We start from the raw sequence: 23,681 nt of genomic DNA on the forward strand, positions 1-23,681 counted from the left end.
ATCACTAGAAATACAACTTATTGTTTCATTAATTATTTGTTTCAATGTCATGAAAAAGCCAACAACCACTTGCACAAGAGGGCACCGACACCAATACGCCATGAGTCCTCCATAGCACCTCAATCCCTATTGGTCCCTATCTAGATTTGGACCACATTTTCTATATATGTATAAATTTTGTTACAGGAACACATTAGATTGGCTGCATATATATAATATATTCTTTTTTGTTTACAAAGAAAATACATCACATTGGAGTTCACATACCAGGAAATAATGAGAAGTGAAAATTTCTAAGAACGAACATACAAAGATCCTGAACGTTAACTTAAAACTACATCATCATCATCATCATCATCATCATCATCATCATCAATCAATCCTTCCCTAACATCTCCAGTAATGCCCTTTTGTCCCCCCTTACAAGGACCATAAGCCTTGCTACAAGCAAGATAATAAATGAAGTTAGCAACACCCAAACTAGAAAGCAGCCAGTAATAATAATCATAATGTCCTTTGTTGATGTTGCTTGAAACCCAACTCTCTTGATTTGCTTCACTAATAAACCCACGAACATTACCTACTATAAAACTGGCCACCAAGCTTGCAGCAGACAGTCCAATACTATAAAGATTCGAGGCCACGCTAGACATGCTTTTAGGCAATTCAGTGTAGAAGAACTCATTCAGTCCAACACCATTCATAGCCTCAGAAAATCCAAGTAAGAAATAAAATGGCAATAACCACATTGCAGACATGTGCGTAACCGCGTCAGGAATATCTGAAATTCCTTCCCTGATTGCAGTTTCTCGTCGCACCCTCTCTATAATTGCCAGTACTGCCATGGAAGCAGCCGAGCCCAGAATCCCAATTCCTATTTTCTGTTTCAAGCCGAGACGTGTTGGTTTTCCCGTGATTTTTGATGCTAGAGGGATGATTACGCGATCGTATAGAGCAATCCACATTGTTAGAGAGAGCAACATAAATGCATAGAATGATCCAGCAGGGATTTCAAATTTCGAAGTGATATGTCGGTTCATAGTGGATGCCTGGAGTAATAAGAAAGAGTTTTGACAGACATTTACAGACACCAACATCCCTGTCGACCATATTGGGATTACCTTTATTAGTGCTTTTAGCTCTTCTACTTGATCTACTGTACAAAGACGCCATGGATCTGAAGCTCTTCCATCTGGCATCAAGTCTTCTTCAGGATTCTTAACCACACAAGCCTTGTTTAGAAACCTAGGACAAGATAAGACAAAAGGAAATCCTTAAAGGAACTATCATATATAAAATTGTTGGTGGGAGGAGCCACTGGTGGTGGCTTTGAAACACTCAGAGGGGATAAAACACACTGTTTTATTACAAAATCCGAAGCTTACAATTAAACACAAAAGCTTAACAATACACGCCCTCTCTCTCTCTATTCTCTTACTAGTGTTCCTCTCAATTCTCTCCACACATATAACATAAGCTGGGCACTCTATTTATACACAAAAACAGAATAAGAAAATTCAACCTTCAAGTGTGAAGGCGGCTGGCGGCTGTGGGGGCGGCTGGCGGCTGCGGCTGGTGGCTGGCGGCTGGTCGGTTGGTGGCTGGTCGGTGGCAGCTGGTGGTTGCCTTCCTTGACCATCTAGAGGTTGAGTTTAATTCAACAAATCTCCCCTTTAAACTCAATCGAGAGATATCATGCCAAGCATGAACACTTCTCTCTTCAATGCCTTCTCTCTGCTTGTAGACCCTTTTGACACCTATTGCTTTCTTCTTTTCTGGTGGGTCCTTATCTGCATGGAAACAAAACAAAGTTGTATCTTCCATGACCTGAGTGGTATCGTACAACTCTTCAAGGTTTCGCATCTTTCTTGGTCCTTCTGACGAGGATGCTGATGGTGGTGTTGATGATGATGCTCCTGGTGTGTTCCTCCTGTTGAATACAGGGAATCTGTGTACCGGACTTTGTGGTTCAGCTGCTGGTATAAACACTGGACTTTGTGGTTCAGCTGCTGGCACAATTGATTCTTCGACAAGTACTGTTGGTACTTCTTCACCTTCAAGGATCAAATCAAGATTGATCCATTTGATTGCTTCTTGGTCATCACCATTCCATTCCCAAGATTTATCTTCTTCAAAGATAACATCTCTACTTGTAATCACCTTCTTCGTGATAGGATTATACAGCCTGTATCCCATCCTTCTTTCACCATATCCGACAAAGATGCATTTCTCGCTCTTATCATCAAGCTTTCTCCTTCTTGCATCTGGGATCTTTGCATATGCCACACAACCAAAGACTCGTAGATGAGTAACACTTGGTTTGTGACCACTCCATGCTTCTTCTGGAGTGACTCCTTGCAAACTTCTGGTCGGGCAGCGATTCAATAGATACACTGCACATGACACAGCTTCAGCCCAGTATTGCTTGGGCAGCTTCTTTGCTTTGAGCAAACTTCTGGCCATGTCAAGAATCGTGCGATTCTTCCTTTCTGCTACACCATTCAGCTGTGGTGTATAAGCTGGTGTCGTCTGATGTCTGATGCCTTGTTGTGTACAATAGGCTTCAAAGTCATTGGCTGTATATTCTCCACCTTGATCAGATCTTACGGTTCTGATCGTGTAACCAGTTTGCTTCTCCACAATTGCTTTAAAATCTTTAAAACAATTGAATACTTCTGACTTCCTCTTCAGAAAGTATATCCACGTCTTTCTACTAAAATCATCAGTAAAAGTGAGGAAGTACCTATTTTGTCCAGTCGACATAGGCGTTATTGGGCCACACACATCTGTGTGTACTAACTCCAGTGGCCTCTTTGCTCTCCAGTTGACTTCTTTGGCAAAACTGGATCTGTGTTGTTTGCTGAGGACACAACTCTCACAGACTTCTTCTGGATGATCAATGTGAGGCAAACCTTTGACCATCTTCTTGCTTGCTAGCATCTTCAAACTCGTGAAATTCAGATGTCCAAGCCTCAGGTGCCAAAGCCATTCTTCACTGTTGGTGATGGCGCTCAAACACCTTGCTGAATCATACTGGATGTTCAAAGGAAACATCCTGTTCTTGGACATTTTCACGTAGGCCATTAATTTCCAATTGTTGTCTCTAATTGCTAGATGACAATTCTCCGAGTAAAAAGTATAGCCTCTCTCCAAAAGTTGACCTAAGCTGATTAGGTTCTGTTTTATGGCTGGGACATAATAGACATCGGCGATGTAGCTGGAATCGCCATTTTTCATCTTGACTGGGATGTTGCCTTTACCTTTGAATGGAACCTTTGTGGTATCTCCAAAAGTAACTAGACCTTGCTTGGTCTCATCTAGATTACTAAAAAACTCTCGGTAGCCGCACATGTGATTGCTGGCTCCAGTATCTAGATACCATATGTCCTCCTTTTTCTTATCAAGTCCTTGTTGGACAAGAAATGCAGTTTCTTCTCTGTCATCCTTCTCTACATAGTTGGCTTGCTCACGTATCTCCAACGGAGCTTTTCTTCTGCATTCAGTGCTATAGTGCCCAAATTGATTGCAACTATAACATTTGATATTCCTCTTGTCACGGTTATTGTAACCGCCTCCTCTTCCTCTAGGAGTGAATGCTTGTTGTCCTCGGCCTCCTCTGGTGGTGCTTCTACCACCTCTTCCTCTGAAGCTTGTATTCCAAGAACCTCTTCCTTGGAATCTCTGAAATCCTCCTCTGGATTGTTGACTTCCTCCTTGAGTGGTGTAGCCACTTGATGAAGTCTCCCCTTGCTCATATCTGTCCTTGAGAGACAGCTTTGCTTGTAAGGCATGCTCAATTGCCTTATCTCCATTTCGCTTTACGATCTTCTGCTCATGAGCTTGCAAAGAACTCATAAGCTCATCCACAGTCAACTTGTCCACATCTTTGGATTCTTCAATTGCGACAACAACAAAATCGAATTTTGGATCTAGGGATCTCAAAATTTTTTCAGTGATTCGAGCATCGATGATGGCTTCTCCATTTCTCCTCATCTGGTTGACTATCACCATAATCCTTGTGTGATAATCAGAAATTGACTCCGAGGACTTCATTTGCAATAACTCAAATTCACCTCGCAAAGATTGAAGACGAATCTTCTTGATTCTGTCAGCACCTTTGTATTTCTGTTGGAGAGCCTCCCATATATCATGTGATGTTTCAGCGGAAGCTATGATCTCGAACGTATCTTCATCAAGACCTTGGTAGATGATGGTCTTGGCTTTGTTGTCCTTCTTTCTGTTGACTTTCAAGGCTTGCTTCTGAGCCTCTTGTAAAGCATCTTCTCTTTCTTTGGACTCTGGTTCATCATAACCAGTTTGTACAATATCCAAACACTCTTGTGACCCAAGGAATGCCTTCAATCTGATGCACCAACTATCATAGTTGTCTTTGGTCAGCTTAGGGATGAGTGTATGTGTACCTTCTGTAGTCATTTTACTCTTGAAATGACTATATCACCTCTTTTGAAGCCGAATTTGGCCAAACGGACACTGTAGATCGATCCGGAATGGTCCAAATAGTAGGGAACCGGTCTGACTTTGTTGAAATCGGGTCAGAAAATGGGTGAACCGGTCAAAAAATCACTTCTGTACGGCGGGCGGTTCGCTGGGTTGAACCGGGAATATTCTGGGGAATATTCGGGGAATATTCTGTGGAATATTCGGGGAATATTCTGGGGAATATTCCTTCGGCTCGGCTGAGGCTTTGAAAGCGGCTCGGCTCGGCTCGGGATACGGCTCGGCTTGTGGCTGGGCTGGACTCGGCGTATACGGCTCGGCGCGACTCAAATATGGCGCGCGTGTGACTCAGTCGTCTTCAACCTCGGGGCGCGTGGGATGCGCGTGGGCGATCTGGCTGAATATTCAGGAGGCGCGTGTGGGCTACCCCGAACTCCGATTTGGCTGATTTTTGCGGCAGTGAGTTCGTCTTGATGAGCTCTACACTGTGGAAGGATCAAAACTTGTTTTTGACAATTTTGAAAATTCTGATATACCCCAAAACACTTCTGTTTTCCGACGAACGGGGCTCTGATACCAATTGTTGGTGGGAGGAGCCACTGGTGGTGGCTTTGAAACACTCAGAGGGGATAAAACACACTGTTTTATTACAAAATCCGAAGCTTACAATTAAACACAAAAGCTTAACAATACACGCCCTCTCTCTCTCTATTCTCTTACTAGTGTTCCTCTCAATTCTCTCCACACATATAACATAAGCTGGGCACTCTATTTATACACAAAAACAGAATAAGAAAATTCAACCTTCAAGTGTGAAGGCGGCTGGCGGCTGTGGGGGCGGCTGGCGGCTGCGGCTGGTGGCTGGCGGCTGGTCGGTTGGTGGCTGGTCGGTGGCAGCTGGTGGTTGCCTTCCTTGACCATCTAGAGGTTGAGTTTAATTCAACAAAAATTACCTTCTTAAGTGCTTCACAGGTAGGTTAATTACCTTATTCTTTCACTTGGCACGACAAGTGCAGATCCCTTCCTAAGATGATACAGCTCATCCGTGTCAGTTGAAGATAATTCAATCCTTCTCTTTCTAAAGGAGGCCACGAGAACTCGAGCAAATCCGATGAGCCAGCTTGCCTTAGCCTTTGGCTTGACATAAATGGGAGAAGCCAAGAAGAACGAAAGAGTTGACAGGATCATGAGAACCACAGGAACTCCGAAACCCACCTTCCAGCCCATGGCCTCTTGAATGTAAACCACACAAGTCATGGAAATAAATACAGAAGCCGAGGATATAACATAGTACCAACTGAAGAAGCTCTCTAATATTCCAGCATGTTTTAAGGCTGTCCCTCTTGCTCAATTGATCAGCACCAAAGGCCAGGGAGCATGATCTTATGCCACCAGCTCCGATAGACATGAGGCCCAAGCAAAAATATAGAAACAAAAGCTGTGGTGTCGTCGCGTCGTTACTGCATCTGCTACTAAATTGGGCGCAGGAAGGCACCGTTGCCCCAGGAATTATTGTTGTCAGCCACAATAGAACCATTCCCTGCACATTTATTTGATTCCAGTTAATTTTTTGACATGATCCAAAGTTTTGAGAATGTTTTTTTCCTACTTCTAGGCTTCAACTTCGTATTAATTAGAGAAGTGCAAACAACTTTAGTGTGTGTGTGTGATGAAGATTTGTCAATTTGGACATCACATGATAATAGGACTTGTTGAAGATTTTTATAAAAGGATTTAATTAAGAATAATATATATATATAATTAAACGTGTGTGTGTAAGGACTGATAACTGTATATTTTCCCAAGTAGCCTTGGTTTCGTAACAGCATCTCATTGCTTATTTATTAATTAATTCTTGTGAGATTGGCTTCCGAAACAAGCTATGGGTCCATCCATAAGCAGATATCTCACTACTTATAAAATATTCAGAAATATAATAATAAAATATATTGTTGTTTTCATCAGCTATGTTAAAAGGAATTAATCATCCAGTAATAAAATATTACTGGTGGAGGAGGATTCAATTTAGGCGGCAGTGTTTGGAAACGTTGGAATGAGGTTTACATCGTGTTTAAAATTAAGTGAAAATGAAACTTATCAATTACGGGCTCTCTCACGTGGTGTTATATATATATATATCTGAAGCTATTAATGAGTTCGATGTAAAATAATATATATTAACTCCAATATATTTTAAATGAAAATCCTTTAAATTTAAAATTTGTAGAGGTTATACTATAAAATATTATAAATTTTAAATTTAATTAAAAAAAATTAACACGTTTAGTATATTAAAAATTATTTCAATTTAAAAACTCATTGAAGAATAATTTTATATTAAATCTAAAGCATATTATTAAATGTTTTCCAGTGAATCTCTACTACAAGGTGGGAGTCTAGTCAATTGGTACCTACTAACCTAACAAAATCATGATTCGAAATATATGAACACAAAGATTAATTGTCTGTTTCCCCCCCTTTGAGATTAGCAATGGACTTAGTTAACCACTTTTGTTTGTGAGAGAATCGCCGGTGAGCGAGGCATAGATCCGTTGGCCGGACACATGATTGTCTTTGTGACAAACAGAAGGGAGAAAAATAGAAAGACAAGAGTGGAAAGAAATAATGTTACCAGAAGGCTCGCAATACATCCAAAGCCGATCATCGGGTATCGACCCACATATGTATCAGCAAGAAAAGCCCCAATAATGGGCATGAAATTCCAGCAGCTGAGTAGAGGAAGAGTATTTGGGCACCGCTAGCTGCATCCATACCATACTCTCTGGTCAAATACAGTATCATATTTGTTGATAGCCAAAACTTGCTAGCCTCTCCAGTGCCTCATTTGCTGTCAAAACATGAATTTAAACCACATTACTTGAATCGTAAATATCTATAAGTTGCTGAAACTGTTTTAAATACCTATGATGAAAAACAAGGCTCTTATGCCACCCTTCGGGCTGCTCAAGAGTGGCTCTGTGATCATCTCCTTCGGATCTGATTGTGCACTCTGTCGATGGAGGGAAAGAGTCTCGCAGCTTCTTCAGTCCACTAATTTGTTGTGAGAGATCATTTGGTGCACGATGAATACATATATACACCCAGAGAGTTGCTGCCTTCAGTAAGCTTTAGGTTTTGTCTCTTCCCATTCTTTTCCCTCTGCTGGTTAATTTTGGCCTCATTAGCTGTTCCTCTAGGCTTCATTAGCTGTCCTTCGATTGATTCTATCCATCCAAAAGAAATATATATTGAACGTTGGTGTCACTGGATAATAATTCTCTAGTAAACGTAAGATTTTGTCAACTTGCAATTTTTTATTTCACTCTAACCTGTTTCCCGGAAGCTAAGTATCCAAGCACAGACAAGCTGAATTTTGTAGAAACAGAAATTTGGATTAGGACCAGGTTTTTGGATTAAATTATGTATCCTTTTTAATCCAATCAACTTCATGTATGATCTTCAACAAGGATATTGCACATGTCAGGTGGTTTTTTCGTTTCTAAGAGAACGGCGTTCTTCTTTTATTTAACACACTGCCACACCGTCTCGCTTATTGTACTTCAACTTGCATATATAATAAATTGAAAAAGAAATCAAACTAACACGAATAAGAATGAGAACTTTCGATGCAAGAGCGCATTTAATTACTTAATTAGTTATTTTGAAAAGACAATTAAAAAAAATTACATAAATTGCGCTATTCGTACGCATTCATTGTACTCTTTGCTTATTATTATTATTATTATTTTATTTGCTTTTGTTTTTTGTGGTTTGTGAACGATTTGATAAAATAAAATTGTAGAAGTTGATAGCAATGAGCTCAATGCTCTGCATCAACCTTGTTATGGGAAATCAATCAGTATCAAGCTAGGAATAGAAAATTGTCTCCCATTGCAAAGCCAAAATGAGCTTCAATACTGGCAACATTTTTAAATGCAATATCATGTATTATATTTTCTTACAGCCCAGAATATGCTGGACTCTAATATTTTTTTTTCAGTTCTTGGGTTTGAAAGAGTAAAAATATTGATACTTTAAAATAACGATAAACAAAGTTATAGGTTTGATACAATGAAACTCGTTTTTCCTCTCTGAACAAATGTGATGGTGGTGCTCAGCAATGAGCTCACTGTTTCTATGTAGGGGACCATTAATTTGAACATTAATCTTTTCTTAAACCCTATAATTCCAAAACCTGTAGCCTACTCGGTCAGTTAACTTTCTGTGAGTGAGTTGTCATCCCTTTTCCATTACTTTTTTCATGGGTTTGTTTTATTTATTTATTTTTTTAAATGGGAGTAGTATTGTTTAATTTCTTTTTTTATATAAAATCTAGTATCAGATTCAACCCCTACTATTCTAGAATAACATTTTTTATGTGGATGCCATGTATTATGGATAATTGTTAGTCGTATGTACACGAGGTGTTGAATTCTCAAGAGATTATCATTTGATTCAGAATAGTTAAGAAACTTGAATGTACTGGTCTTATAAAAAAAACTTTAAAAGTAAAAGACTGGTTGTAGCTAATAAAGATATTAGCACTTGATATAACCATATTATTCAATAATTTCACCTATATTTTACTAGTGTTTTGCCTTTTTATATATATAAAATACCTTGATATTCTTTGTTTTATGTTTTGTAGGCACTTTTGGATGAAATATGTAAAAAGAATCAAAATAGAGATAATTGTCAAATTTGACCTTTAGTCCATGTTTTGTGCAGAGCATGAGCTCTAAAGGTTGAAATGAATTGATTCTAATGGTATTAAAAAGCTAACATCCATACCTTTCTGGACATCTAAGTTAAGAAAATAAAATAAAGAAGAGCATAGAAATCGTAGCCTTCAAAGTCAAATCTCGCAATCACCTAGTGTTGACCTTCAGTTATTTTCGACTTGAATATCTTGAGCTAAAGAAGTCCATTTGATGCAAAATCAATTTGTTTGAATTTCTGACTTAAAGACCTATCAACGCACCAAATTTAATCCAAAACATATCTCATATGATGGAGATATGATTTTTTTAAGATGACAGATGAATTCTGCCAGCAAACAAGTTTTTGTGAAGAAACGAGTCCAAATTACGTCTCAAAGCATCCAAACTGACATCCATAACTTGAAGATTTCATGCAGGGTTAGTTTTCCTTTTTTAGAAAAATTAGTTAGTGAAGTACTTAAATGTAAACTGTCTATTTAAGGGAGGACTATTTTGTAAAATAGAGACTTGGGTTTCCTATTATATAAAAAGAAAGAGAGAAGGGAGAGAGGGGGATGGTTAGAAGAGAGGAACATAAACCCTTTCTCCCACAAACTCGAATTCATGCATTCTTTTTTTTTTTTTGGTTAGCTGTTCAATAGAAATGCAATGCTAAACTCTTTTCTTGGTTGTAAGGACACAAAAACCTTCGGATTTCAAGAACTATGAGATCTATTTTACCTTTACTTTCCAGTTTATATGATGAATGAATATGTTTGTTCTCCTATGCTTATTTCCTATGATTGTTTATTTTAATTACTAGAGCGGACTCTAAGTTATTATTGTGAACAATCTATTACTAAGTTTGTTATCAAAACTGGAGTTGTGGTATATAAACTTGTGAAGCAACTGAGATTAATAATTGTGGTAGGTCTAGATTAGTAATATTAGAGAGAACATTCGACTGATCAAATCAAACATAGACTACGAACAATTATGTTGTCTAGATTAATCAACTCATCTAGTTCTTAAGGCTGCTATTGAATTAAATTACTAGTGCGGAAATTGTGGTTGTTTGATGGTTAGGATTAGTTATACAATGAATCAGTTAACTAATCAACATAAAAAAAATATAGATATTCAGAGTATAAATTGACGTCTCGTTTCTATGATCAATTCTAATTTCTGTAGGTGGATGTTTATTTGTGACCAAGGTTTGTTTTCTTAATAAATTTTAGTTTTATTTAATTTTTGCTTGATTGTTTGATTTTGTCATAGTCTAGATAATCACAAACCAAACCTCCAAATTGCATAATGTATAGCATAAAAATCTGACTTGAACCTTCCTCGTGGGATCCACCCCTTGCTTGGTCTATACTATCTTGTATGTTGTGTTTTAAGCTAGGGTAATTTATTTGTGCGACCGCGACATCGCAACAGCACCCCTAGTACACCTTACCTGAGGTAGCACCCTTAGCACACCCCACTCGAGGTAAGCTGCATTGTATGATCTAAATATGTTTTAAGGGTTTTGATGAGTTTTTAACCCGCAGCTTGTTTGTCATCGGATGAAGATTTATTCATGTGAATAAATCTAGTGTTTCGAATTTATTATGGGTTCGTGTGCCCAAATAAATTCTTATAGAAAAGGTTTATGTAGGTGCGTTGACAGGGTTCACCTATCTTGAAAGGCAGAAGAATTTTTTCACAACTCGTGTGTTATGGTGAAAATACTTTCAATTAAAATGTAATGAACTTAGGAATCTCATTTAAATGAGCCACCTCTTTAAAGTAGAGATGGGCAATCCAGGCAGCATCCATAATCTCTATGTTTTTTTGTCCTTTTGGCTTTAAATATTCAAAAAAATGTAAGAAAATACAAACACACACACACATTTGTTTTATTATATTTTACTAACACAAGCTACAATTACATTTTTTAGATATCACCAAAATTCAAAACAGTTCAAACACACACACACACAATAGACATTTATAATTTACAAAATAGGCCTCCTAAAATTCACAAATTAATCTGGAGAAATTGCTAGAAATTCAGGAACAGTGTTGGGAAGCTTCCGAGTTGCAGGAACAGTGGCAGTGCATTGGTCTCACACTTCACCTGTCCCTTGTTTTTTCCTGCGGTGGTGCGTGAACCCACGCCCCGCCAGTGGCCTCGGCGCGTGAACAGATACGCCACCCCTGTTCTTGCATTCCCAAAAGTATTCCTCTATAATTGCTGAATATTTGGGCCTATTTTGCAATTTCTGAATTATATCATGTAAAAATGATGTGTGAGTAGAGCATAGTAAAAATGAATATGTGTGTGTGTAATTTGTTTTTTTCTCCTTTCAAATTTTGAGAATATATGTACATGGTTTGTTGTCTTTAATTGCAATTAATTGTGATACTTGTTCTTTTTTAAAAAAAATTTAAATGTTTTCCTTGTATGCTACATACAGCCACTACCCTTATATATTATTATAAATAACCTGTTATTATTCACTGTTAATATTTGGAAAAAGAAACATTAAGTGGTTAATATCCAAAATATATTTTTTAGGAATAATACGTCATTATCCCTTAATAATATAAGGACAAAGAAAACCCATGAAAGGTAAATGTCCAAAATATTGCTGAGAGTAATACAACTTATTCATTTTTATCATAAGGATATATTTATGCCCAAAATGTTATTTAGAACAATTTAATTGCACATCCTTGAAAGAAACCTCAATATAATTGGATATTTCAATTTTTGTTCCACGGTTCATGAGTCATGAAAGTATGAAATATTAAGGAAAAAATAGGCTTTTTAAAGCACCTTAAATTTCCTTAGGTTTCTAACTTAGTTTTTTTTATTTTTATTATTGTTGTTGTTTCTCTTCTTTGCGATTTTTGAGTCATAAACACTTGAAATACTAAGAAAAACTGAACTTTTAAGCACATTGAATCTCCTTGGATTTCTATCTTAGTTGTTTCCTAATCTGTGAGTTGCAAATTTAGTTTGAATCAAACACAGATTTCAAGAGATCTGTATTGGTTCTCCTTGGTACTTTGTAGACATACCTAAGGTATGATCCACATTGGCCAATGATTCTTTCTTTTTAGACTTTGAACTCAAGTTTGTTCATCGTAGCAAATTTATCCTACAAAAAATGATGGGATTAGAGAACACCAACACCATAGCAATTATAAGACAAACAAAACACCAAGCAGCTTACCTTAGGTAGGGCATACTAGGGGTGCTAAAACATTCCTTTTATGCAACCAGTCCCTTGTCTTAAAATCTTTGAAAAGACCAGTTAGGTTTCCTAGTGACCATAATACTAGGTGGCAACTCTTTTTTCATAAAACAAAAAAAAACCCAAAATCAATACACGATCCTGGGAAGGGTCGCTGCGACATCGAGCTCTCACGAGGGTGCGACACCAATATTAAGCAAAATTGTTCACATGCTACGTAAACAGTGGAGTGTGGAAAAGGTGAAGCATAAAAAGAAAGGGAAGAAGAAGAAGAAGAGACTGACCTCGCGGTGAGGTGTTGTTGTTCATGGTGGCGGTGTTTGGCAGCAGGCAGCGGTTCCAAGCAGCAGTTCCTCCTCCTTTTTCTTATGTTTCTGTGTTGCTTCTTCTTTTTGTTTCTATTCCCTCGCTTCTCTGTTCCTTCTTCTTTTTGTTTCTATTCCCTCGCTTCTCTGTTTTTGATGGTGTGTTGTTGTTGTTGATGGTGGCTCAAGGCAGTTCTTGTGGCGGTGAAAAGGAAGGTAAGCAGTGGTGCCCCTTTTTTTCCTTCTCGTTCCTTCCTTCTTTTTATTTCCTCCCTTCTCCTTTCCTTTCCTTTCCTTTCCTTTCTTTCTCTGTTTTATGTCCTTTTGTTTAGTTCTTCTTTCTTTCCTCTTTTTCTCCATTTCTCTCTTTTCCTTCATCCTCTATTATTAAACAACCACCCCCCGTCAACTCTTTCCTCGGTCTCCCCCTATTTTCACCTCCTTTGTTTCCTTCTCTCTATATTGTCCTCTCTGTTTCAAATTGTTCCCTCAACCTTCTCTCTATGTCTTTCTCTCTGCTTTGTTCTCTCTCTCTCTCTAGTCTAAAAAAATTCTTCAATGTTCTCTCAAAAGTTTCCTACAAATTGTCCCCCCTTTTCATTCTCCCCACTCTGGTATTTATAAGAGGAAAAAGGGAGAAAGCCACCCTACCCTGTCCAATCATGTTGAATGGGTAGGGTGGCTAGACGACCACTATGCAGCCATCTGTAAGACTTGTCTCCTATGCTTTTCCATCTTAGAAGGCCAATAGGCGTGGTGGGTCTTGTCAATTTTGGGTTTTTTAGGAGAGAGAGGGAAATAAGTGTTGAAGGGGACAAAATCTCTTTCTTCGCTTACCTTTGCATGTCTAGTGGAAGGAGATTACAGTGTCGTTCAAAACAACACCGTTTCCCCTATTTTTTTAATAGTGGATGAAATAGTGTCATTTTGAACAAAACGTGCCATATCATTTAAATGCAAATTGCATCAAAGATGTCAATTTTTCAAATCAGTCCTCAATTTTTTATTTATTCAATCAAGTCAATTACAATTTTGATTTTAAGAATTAATTCAATTGCATCCCTGCCAAATAGAATGTCATCCCTAAAGTTGACCACCTTTTTCCATTTTGGTCTTTGGTCTCGGATTTATGCAATTTGACCTTCAATTGATCAATAACCTCTCGTTTTCTTCAATTTAGTCCTTGATAGTCAAATCTTGTTCCTCTATTTACGTGACTTTTCCAATTTGTTCCTCCGTTTCGGATTTGTTCAATCAAGTCCCTAATTGGCCATCAAACTTCAATAGTTTTTGCATCTAAGTCCCTGATTTAACCAAATCAATTCTAAAAAATTATAATTTGACTGCCGAACTTTAATTTCTTCTAATTAAAGCCTAAATTGACTTAAAAATTAATATTTCTTGCAATCAAACCCTTCATAAATTCAATTAAACCTTTAATAAAAATTTAATTCAGTCCATAAATATCTGATTTTGGAATTTCTTTCTTAAATTGAATTTTCTTTATCAATAGGGCTCTCATCAGTAAAAAATATACTGTCAAATTTTAATATTTGTATTTTTAAACCTTTTCAACCAATTTCTAGCCATTTTCTGGGCGCTCCGACATCCTTTTCTTACTCCTATTATTTTTTTAGATTTTTTGTTTTTATTCAACGTATTGTTTTTTTTAATTTTTGGAAGAGAAAAAAATGAATTTGGGGAATAACTCAAAATGGGTTATGACAATTGTCCCCCTCTTTACAATGCTTGTGATAGAAAGTCTCGTAGAAAACTTTAGATAATAGCTTTGTAAAGAAGAGAAAGAAAACAATAATAAATTCACCATATCAAGAAATGATGAATTGTTTTGAAAGTATTTAAAGTGAGGGCTACAAAGCGTACTTAAAGGTGAAATTCAAATATTTTGAAATAGTTGAATTATCACGGGTGACCTACCCAGGGAAGAAAATGAAATGATTTTTCGAGATGGTCTCATCATAATGGGTACCCAAGTTGAAAAATACAAAGATTTTTTCTAAAAAAATAGTCTCATTGTAATGGGTGACCTATCTAGATGAAAAAAATATGAAAAACAGCCTCATTATAATAGGTGACCTACCCAAGTGAAAGATGGTCTCATTGTAATGAGTGGCTTACCTAGATAGAAGAAATATGAAAAATGTTCTAAATTTAATAAGTGACCTACCCAAGTGGAAGAGGATCTCATTGTAAGGGGTGACGTACCAAAATGGAAAAGGGTCTAATCATAATAGGTGACCTACCTAGGTGGAAAATATGAAAACAGTGTCATTATAATGGGTGACCTACCCAAATGAAAAATAATTTGAAGAGTCTTGAAGGGAGAACATGATAGGGCTCGAAAGGAGAGAAGGGCTCGAAGGCGCACTCAAAAGAAGGTAAGGTTGAGAAATGCACTACCTGAAATATAAGGGCTCCAAGATGAACTTGAAAGTAGGTAGAGTTAGAAAAAACACTACTGAGAGATGAGAGTTTAAAGGTGCACTTAAAGGAAGTGAGGGCTCAAAGGTGCACCCAAAAGAAGATAAGGTTAGAAAAAGCATTATCCAAAAGATAAGAGCTCAAAGGCGCACTTAAAAGAAAATAAGGGCTCAAAGGAGGATACGAAAAGAGGTAGGGTTAGAAAACACACTACCCAAGAGGTGATGATGGGAAACCAATTTGTTAATGTTGAAAGCAATGTATTATGATCAATATGCATGTATACTTACTTGAGAAATATAGGTCCCCTTTTCTTCATGAGTCTTTATTTTCTCAAAAGTTTGAGAAATATTGGTCCTTGGTGTTGGATTTCTTCAATCAAGTCCCTAATTGGTCATCAAACTTTAATATTTATGCAATTAAGTCCCTGATTTGACAAAATCAACTCTTCCAAATATTAATTTGACACCTGAACTTTAATTTCTTCCAATTAAAGCCCAAATTGACTTAAAAATCAATTTTTCTTGTAATCAAGCTCTCAATAAATTCAATTAAACCTTCAATAAAATTTAATTGAGTCCATAAACATCTAATTTTGGACTTTTCTTCCTCAAATTAAATATTCTTTGTCAACAGGGCTCTCCTTAGTAAAACAATATAATGTCAAATTTCAATCTTTATATTTTAAATCCTCTTTAACCAATTTCTAGCTATTTTCTGGGCGCTCCGACATCCTCTTCTCATTGCTATTATTTTTTTGGATTTTTTAGTTTTATTCTAGATTATATATATATATATATATATGGAAGAGAAAAAATGAATTTGGGGAATAACAAAAAATGGGTTATAACAGTGCTTTGCAGTTTACTGTGAGGAAGAGAAGTTTTTACGGGTATTTTGATGTGGGTTTTATTTGGGTTTAATGAGCTAATTTAGGCCAAAATAAAAATGGGAAGAAAGTGTTGTGGTTTGGGTTTAAATCTGCAGGCAAGAGGAAATTGAGCTGCTCTGAGTGTGTTGTGGTAAATTGTGGTTGTCATGAGGTTAGAGGAAAAATTAGTAGGGATGCCGCTATTGTCTTGGTTGACAATTAGTACCTGGTTTTCAGTCGGGTGAGGATGATTTTGGCAGTGCTGTTATGCGGCTTGAATAGGGAGTAGAGGTTGAAGAAGAAGGAATCGATGGAGAGACTGATTTGCTCACTGTGGAATTTTAGTTATAGCCATGAAGAGAGTGGGGTTGAGTGGTTCTCGGTTCTTGTGATTGGTAGATGTGGTTGTTGGATTCGCAATATTAATGGTAGGTATCGAAATTAGCTCTCACATTTCGAAGATCATGTCTATTTAAGTCTAATTATTGAAATGAAATCAGAGAGATGTCTATTTATTAAAGTATTTTTGAAAATCAAGCTTGTCTAGTTAAAGACCCAACACATGCCATTTAATACATGTAGTCCTGTAACTGTCTTGTATTTTAAAAACAAAAATTGACACCTTGTATAATTAAAGTAACATTTCTATGGTTCTTTGTGTCCATTTTAATATATGATCTTGGGTACATTTATTTATGGTACGTGATAGGTGATCTTCTATGAATTTCAAAAAATTAAGATGCTTAAGTTAAAACTTGAGGCTTTATCAAGAAATGTTGTTTCTTTTGAGCACCTATTTTATTAGCATGCATTACAACTAGTGACTTAATTCATAATGCTATGATCCTTATAGAAAAGCTCTTCAAGTTTTGAGAGCGTCATTTATTGGTTCAAATTGCTTACCTGATTAAAAAGGGCTTTTACAAGCACGTGATGCGGGCTATGGTTCATGTTTATGAAATAAAAGAAATTTCATAAGCTCAAAAGGTGTTTGAGGGTTTTAAAGACCTAGGATCAACATCAACTATTCATCAGCTCTCTTTCTATTGTTGTCTTTGTAAAGGAAATGACATATAACCATGTTGACCTTAATGATCAAAATTCTCTTTATGTAGATCATAATACAAATCCAACTTTTGATTTGATGAATAACCAATCTAATCATTTAAAGATACTAGAGGCTTTATCATAGATGTCGCACGTGTGCAGCGTTGTGGCGATCATCCACCCTCAAGGAAAAATTGAATGTAATGGTTTATCTTGTACAAATATGGAGAGAAAAGGAATTCTTGTCTCCTATTATTGAAAAATTTGAATGGGAGTCGCCACCTGGTATTCTGGTCACTAGGAATCCTAATTGGTCTCAGAGATGGGATACGAAGACTGGTTGTGTAGAAGGATGGTATTAGCACCCCAACTACGCCCTACCTAAGGTAGGATACATTGTTTTAATGTCTGATAAAATGTAAGATCTTATTGTTGTTTCTAGTTGTTGGTCCGTCTGTCGAAGATTTAAGAAAAGCCCTACTCTATAAGAAGGTTCTTATCTTAATGGGGTAAAACCTAATTGTTTTATGTTGTTAACAAGAAATACCTTTTTAATATTAGGAATGCGTTTTATGTATAAATTCATAATCCATGATACTAAAACAAAACAAAATAAAATTTTTGTTGTTTTTGAAATTTTAGCCAATGTTCTCTTGACTTTAATAAACTAGTTATTAAAGCCAAAATGCATGCTAAAACATTGTTTTTTGGTGTATGAAAAATAAAATATGATTTTTTTAGCTTTGAGACACTTGGCCGTATGTCCAAAAACTTTTTTTTCTTTTTTTTCAAAATTTTTTTTATTTTTGAATTTTTTTACGAAAATCGGGTATTTTAATACCGAATTTTGTATTTTTAATAACATAAAATACAGACCGATATTCAGCACAAAAGGCATAAATCAAAAGGTGGGAAAATCAAAAATATTAAAACTAAACTTTTTTCTTCACTCTTTTTCTTTTTTAAAAAAATGGGCCGGATCAGGCCCAATTGCATGGGTTGGGCCGAACCAGGCTCAGAATCTATGGGTTGGGCCCAAGCCCAGCCCACCACAACTGGTTATTGTGCATGAGCACCATGCACGTCCTACATGGCGAGGGAAGAAACGAAAGTAAAAGAAAAGGGGGTAGAGTGTTTACCTGGAGAGGCGGCGACACTGGCGCCTGTTAGTAGCAGTGGAGGCGGCAGGGGTGGTGGTTCTTCTTCTTCTTCTCCCCTGTATTTTTTCTTCATCTCTTTCTTTCTTTTTCTTTCTTTTTCTTAGCTTTCCAACAAAATAAGAATCAGCTCATTTGGACACTAGAACTCTAGATATGGGCTGAACACTGAAAAGTGTCTTGGCTGCAGGACAAATTCCACTTCTCTTTTTGTTGCTATAATTTGAACTTGAAAACGACCGTTTTGAATCTTGGAATCTTATGAAAGTTTTAGGCCAATATCTTAGCTTTCCATCCATATAAACCAGACCTAAATCCATGTTCTACAACTCCATTTATGATCCAATAACTGAATGTTGTTCTAGTTTGAATTAAACCAGCATATCTTCTTTTAGCTTAGCCCTCTCTTTGTCTTTTATCTTTCAATAGTTAAACACATCAATCAATCCCTTAAATTGTGAGATATGCCTGCATTCAAAATAAGTATTTACCGTAAATCAAAAATATCTTATGTTATCAGCTTTGTTATTATAAAACATGCTTAAGTTAGGGAATTTAATGATACTTTAAGTGTAATATTATGATAAAAATACGCTTTTGAGTACTAATCACTGCAATAAGGGAGTATTGTGGGCAGTTGAAGAGAGCGTGACGACCAGCAGTAGGTTGTGGCCACGGTAGAACAGAAGCAGAGAAAGACAGGGGTGCTATGGCAGAGGAAAACAGGGGTGCTGCAGCAGGAGAGGGAGCTTGCACCGTCAGTGAAGAAGAAGAAGAAGTAATAGGCCGCTGTTTCATTGTGCAAAGAGAGCTGTGATGAAAGTGTTTTAGTTAATTTAGGGCTATGATATAATAGAATGTCCTAGCTTGTGCCTTAACAACCTTCATATTTATATATATGTGATAGAACACCATGGTAACTGTAGGAATTATAATATTGGAATAATCCTTGTATAATTTTCTATTTACATGCTATACATTCTATAATGTAATATCACTAGAAATACAACTTATTGTTCATTAATTATTTGTTTCAATGTCATGAAAAAGCCAACAACCACTTGCACAAGAGGGCACCGACACCAATACGCCATGAGTCCTCCATAGCACCTCAATCCCTATTGGTCCCTATCTAGATTTGGACCACATTTTCTATATATGTATAAATTTTGTTACAGGAACACATTAGATTGGCTGCATATATATAATATATTCTTTTTTGTTTACAAAGAAAATACATCACATTGGAGTTCACATACCAGGAAATAATGAGAAGTGAAAATTTCTAAGAACGAACATACAAAGATCCTGAACGTTAACTTAAACTACATCATCATCATCATCATCATCATCAATCAATCCTTCCCTAACATCTCCAGTAATGCCCTTTTGTCCCCCCTTACAAGGACCATAAGCCTTGCTACAAGCAAGATAATAAATGAAGTTAGCAACACCCAAACTAGAAAGCAGCCAGTAATAATAATCATAATGTCCTTTGTTGATGTTGCTTGAAACCCAACTCTCTTGATTTGCTTCACTAATAAACCCACGAACATTACCTACTATAAAACTGGCCACCAAGCTTGCAGCAGACAGTCCAATACTATAAAGATTCGAGGCCACGCTAGACATGCTTTTAGGCAATTCAGTGTAGAAGAACTCATTCAGTCCAACACCATTCATAGCCTCAGAAAATCCAAGTAAGAAATAAAATGGCAATAACCACATTGCAGACATGTGCGTAACCGCGTCAGGAATATCTGAAATTCCTTCCCTGATTGCAGTTTCTCGTCGCACCCTCTCTATAATTGCCAGTACTGCCATGGAAGCAGCCGAGCCCAGAATCCCAATTCCTATTTTCTGTTTCAAGCCGAGACGTGTTGGTTTTCCCGTGATTTTTGATGCTAGAGGGATGATTACGCGATCGTATAGAGCAATCCACATTGTTAGAGAGAGCAACATAAATGCATAGAATGATCCAGCAGGGATTTCAAATTTCGAAGTGATATGTCGGTTCATAGTGGATGCCTGGAGTAATAAGAAAGAGTTTTGACAGACATTTACAGACACCAACATCCCTGTCGACCATATTGGGATTATCTTTATTAGTGCTTTTAGCTCTTCTACTTGATCTACTGTACAAAGACGCCATGGATCTGAAGCTCTTCCATCTGGCATCAAGTCTTCTTCAGGATTCTTAACCACACAAGCCTTGTTTAGAAACCTAGGACAAGATAAGACAAAAGGAAATCCTTAAAGGAACTATCATATATAAAATTAGCTTCTTGAGTGCTTCACAGGTAGGTTAATTACCTTATTCTTTCACTTGGCACGACAAGTGCAGATCCCTTCCTATGATGATACAGCTCATCCGTGTCTGGTGAAGATAATTCAATCCTTCTCTTTCTAAAGGAGGCCACGAGAACTCGAGCAAATCCGATGAGCCAGCTTGCCTTAGCCTTTGGCTTGACATAAATGGGAGAAGCCAAGAAGAACGAAAGAGTTGACAGGATCATGAGAACCACAGGAACTCCGAAACCCACCTTCCAGCCCATGGCATCTTGAATGTAAACTATACAAGTCATGGAAATAAATACAGAAGCTGAGGATGTAACATAGTACCAACTGAAGAAGCTTTCTAATATTCCAGCATGTTTAAGGCTGTCCCTCTTGCTCAATTGATCAGCACCAAAGGCCAGGGAGCATGATCTTATGCCACCAGCTCCGATAGACATAAGGCCGAAGCAAAAATATAGAAACAAAAGCTGTGGTGTCGTCGCGTCGTTAGTGCATCTGCTACTAAATTGGGCGCAAGAAGGCACCGTTGCCCCAGGAATTATTGTTGTCAACCACAATAGAACCATTCCCTGTACATTTATTTGATTCCAGTTAATATTTTGACATAATCGAAAGTTTTGAGAATGTTTTTCCAAAATTCAACCTCGTATTAGAGAGGTGCAAACAACTTTATTTTGACCCAAAATTCAGGAATTTTTTTTTTGGAATTAGAACTTTCATTCAGAGAACTGCAAAATATGTCGTTATTGGTTAAAATACTAAATCATGAATTAGTGATTCAACTAAAATAAATCATTTTATTTTTATGCCCAAATTACCATCCCCTGTACATATATAAGAAATTAACGAGGGAACTACCTTCAATATTTAAAACAAATATTAAAATTAAAATATTTTTTTACTGCAAAGGGAGAATAATTTGGTCTTGGAAAAGATAGTAATGAAGATTTGTCAATTTGGACAGCACATGATAACAGGACTTATTGAAGATTTTGTTTTTTTGGGGGTGTGGGGGGAATGGATTACTATGTATTTTCCCGATCGCTTGTTAGCTAAACTCCAATTAATATAAAATATTCAGAAATATAATAATAAAATATATTCTTGATGTCAGCAGCTTGTACGCTCGTCTAGCTATATTAAATCTTTTATTAAAAAAAAAACAAATTGCAATAATGTATGGTCCCAAAAAGATTAGTATAGACAATCTCCATCTAATATTTTCTAATTCTCATAATTATAGACAGTGGATGTTAGAGTAGCTTATATGCATCTTAATTAATCTTTCAAGATCCAAAAATTAATGATTACGTAAGTTTTTAGCAATCCCGAGGTTTTTAATATTCGAACTAGTGATCTTTAAGGAAAAAACTCAAGATCTAACCAGTTAAGTTATATTTTTTTAAGACTTGTATCTAGAAATTATTTAATTCATGATTATGTATTTATTTTATTATGATAACAATTATTTTATTTATAAATATATTAAAATAATATTAAATCTGGTAGTGCTTCCATTTGAAAACCAATTAACCTTAGCTAAGTTTAAAAGAGGCAAATTTCGTAGATCATTGATCAATGTTGTTTTAACTTTTAATTGATCAATCATCAGGTACGTCAACGAAGTCTTGTACGGATTTTAATAAGTATGAAAATAGGTTATTATTTACTTTATATGAAAATCTTTTGACTTTCGTCGTAACTTTAAAAAATTAACGTAGACGGACAGTAAACGGGGGAACCTGTCGGCTTTCATGAAACTAGCGACTAGGAATTAATCATTGTCGGCTTTAATAAAAATTTTATTTATATATATTTTAAAATTAAGTGAAAATGAAACTTATCAATTACCCGGGCTCTCTCACGTGGTGTTAAAAAAGCCCTTTCAAAAAAATAATATATATTAACTCCAATATATTTTAAATGAAAATCCTTTAAATTTAAAATTTGTAGAGGTTATACTATAAAATATTATAAATTTTAAATTTAATTAAAAAAATTAACACGTTTAGTATATTAAAAATTATTTCAATTTAAAAACTCATTGAAGAATAATTTTATATTAAATCTAAAGCATATTATTAAATGTTTTCCAGTGAATCTCTACTACAAGGTGGGAGTCTAGTCAATTGGTACCTACTAACCTAACAAAATCATGATTCGAAATATATGAACACAAGATTAATTGTCTGTTTTCCCCCCTTTGAGATTAGCAATGGACTTAGTTAACCACTTTTGTTTGTGAGAGAATCGCCGGTGAGCGAGGCATAGATCCGTTGGCCGGACACATGATTGTCTTTGTGACAAACAGAAGGGAGAAAAATAGAAAGACAAGAGTGGAAAGAAATAATGTTACCAGAAGGCTCGCAATACATCCAAAGCCGATCATCGGGTATCGACCCACATATGTATCAGCAAGAAAAGCCCCAATAATGGGCATGAAATTCCCAGCAGCTGAGTAGAGGAAGAGTATTTGGGCACCGCTAGCTGCATCCATACCATACTCTCTGGTCAAATACAGTATCATATTTGTTGATAGCCCAAAACTTGCTAGCCTCTCCAGTGCCTCATTTGCTGTCAAAACATGAATTTAAACCACATTACTTGAATCGTAAATATCTATAAGTTGCTGAAAGTGTTTTAAATACCTATGATGAAAAACAAGGCTCTTATGCCACCCTTCGGGCTGCTCAAGAGTGGCTCTGTGATCATCTCCTTCGGATCTGATTGTGCACTCTGTCGATGGAGGGAAAGAGTCTCGCAGCTTCTTCAGTCCACTAATTTGTTGTGAGAGATCATTTGGTGCACGATGAATACATATATACACCCAGAGAGTTGCTGCCTTCAGTAAGCTTTAGGTTTTGTCTCTTCCCATTCTTTTCCCTCTGCTGGTTAATTTTGGCCTCATTAGCTGTTCCTCTAGGCTTCATTAGCTGTCCTTCGATTGATTCTATCCATCCAAAAGAAATATATATTGAACGTTGGTGTCACTGGATAATAATTCTCTAGTAAACGTAAGATTTTGTCAACTTGCAATTTTTTATTTCACTCTAACCTGTTTCCCGGAAGCTAAGTATCCAAGCACAGACAAGCTGAATTTTGTAGAAACAGAAATTTGGATTTAGGACCAGGTTTTTGGATTAAATTATGTATCCTTT

At 36.5% G+C, this 23,681-nt stretch overlaps 1 protein-coding gene and 1 pseudogene across 1 annotated transcript; both read right to left on the minus strand.

The window, feature by feature from the left end:
- Positions 1-205: 205 nt before the first annotated feature.
- On the minus strand, positions 206-7,661 carry LOC118032793 (protein NRT1/ PTR FAMILY 1.2-like; annotated as a pseudogene).
- An 11,766-nt stretch (positions 7,662-19,427) lies between these two features.
- LOC118032794 (protein NRT1/ PTR FAMILY 1.2) lies at positions 19,428-23,457 on the minus strand. The gene is made up of 4 exons (XM_035037579.2): positions 23,172-23,457; positions 22,880-23,097; positions 20,539-21,092; positions 19,428-20,449 (listed from the first exon to the last, which is right to left on the minus strand). Exons 1-4 carry the CDS (start codon positions 23,233-23,235, stop codon positions 19,546-19,548), a joined length of 1,740 nt encoding a protein of 579 aa, XP_034893470.1. The 5' UTR covers positions 23,236-23,457; the 3' UTR covers positions 19,428-19,545.
- Between the last annotated feature and the right edge of the window lie 224 nt (positions 23,458-23,681).

This window comes from Populus alba, chromosome 18 (assembly GCF_005239225.2).
Source record: "Populus alba chromosome 18, ASM523922v2, whole genome shotgun sequence".
In the NCBI taxonomy this organism is placed as follows: Eukaryota; Viridiplantae; Streptophyta; class Magnoliopsida; order Malpighiales; family Salicaceae; genus Populus; species Populus alba.

Bases quoted from the DNA above. Each gene is read 5' to 3' on its own strand.
- LOC118032794 (XM_035037579.2), bottom strand. From the start codon at position 23,235: ATGATCACAGAGCCACTCTTGAGCAGCCCGAAGGGTGGCATAAGAGCC. The intron at 23,098-23,171 runs GTATTTAAAACA...ATGTTTTGACAG, and splicing joins AGCCTTGTTTTTCATCATAG to CAAATGAGGCACTGGAGAGG. The intron at 21,093-22,879 runs GTAACATTATTT...ATAAATGTACAG, and splicing joins GATGTATTGCGAGCCTTCTG to GGAATGGTTCTATTGTGGTT.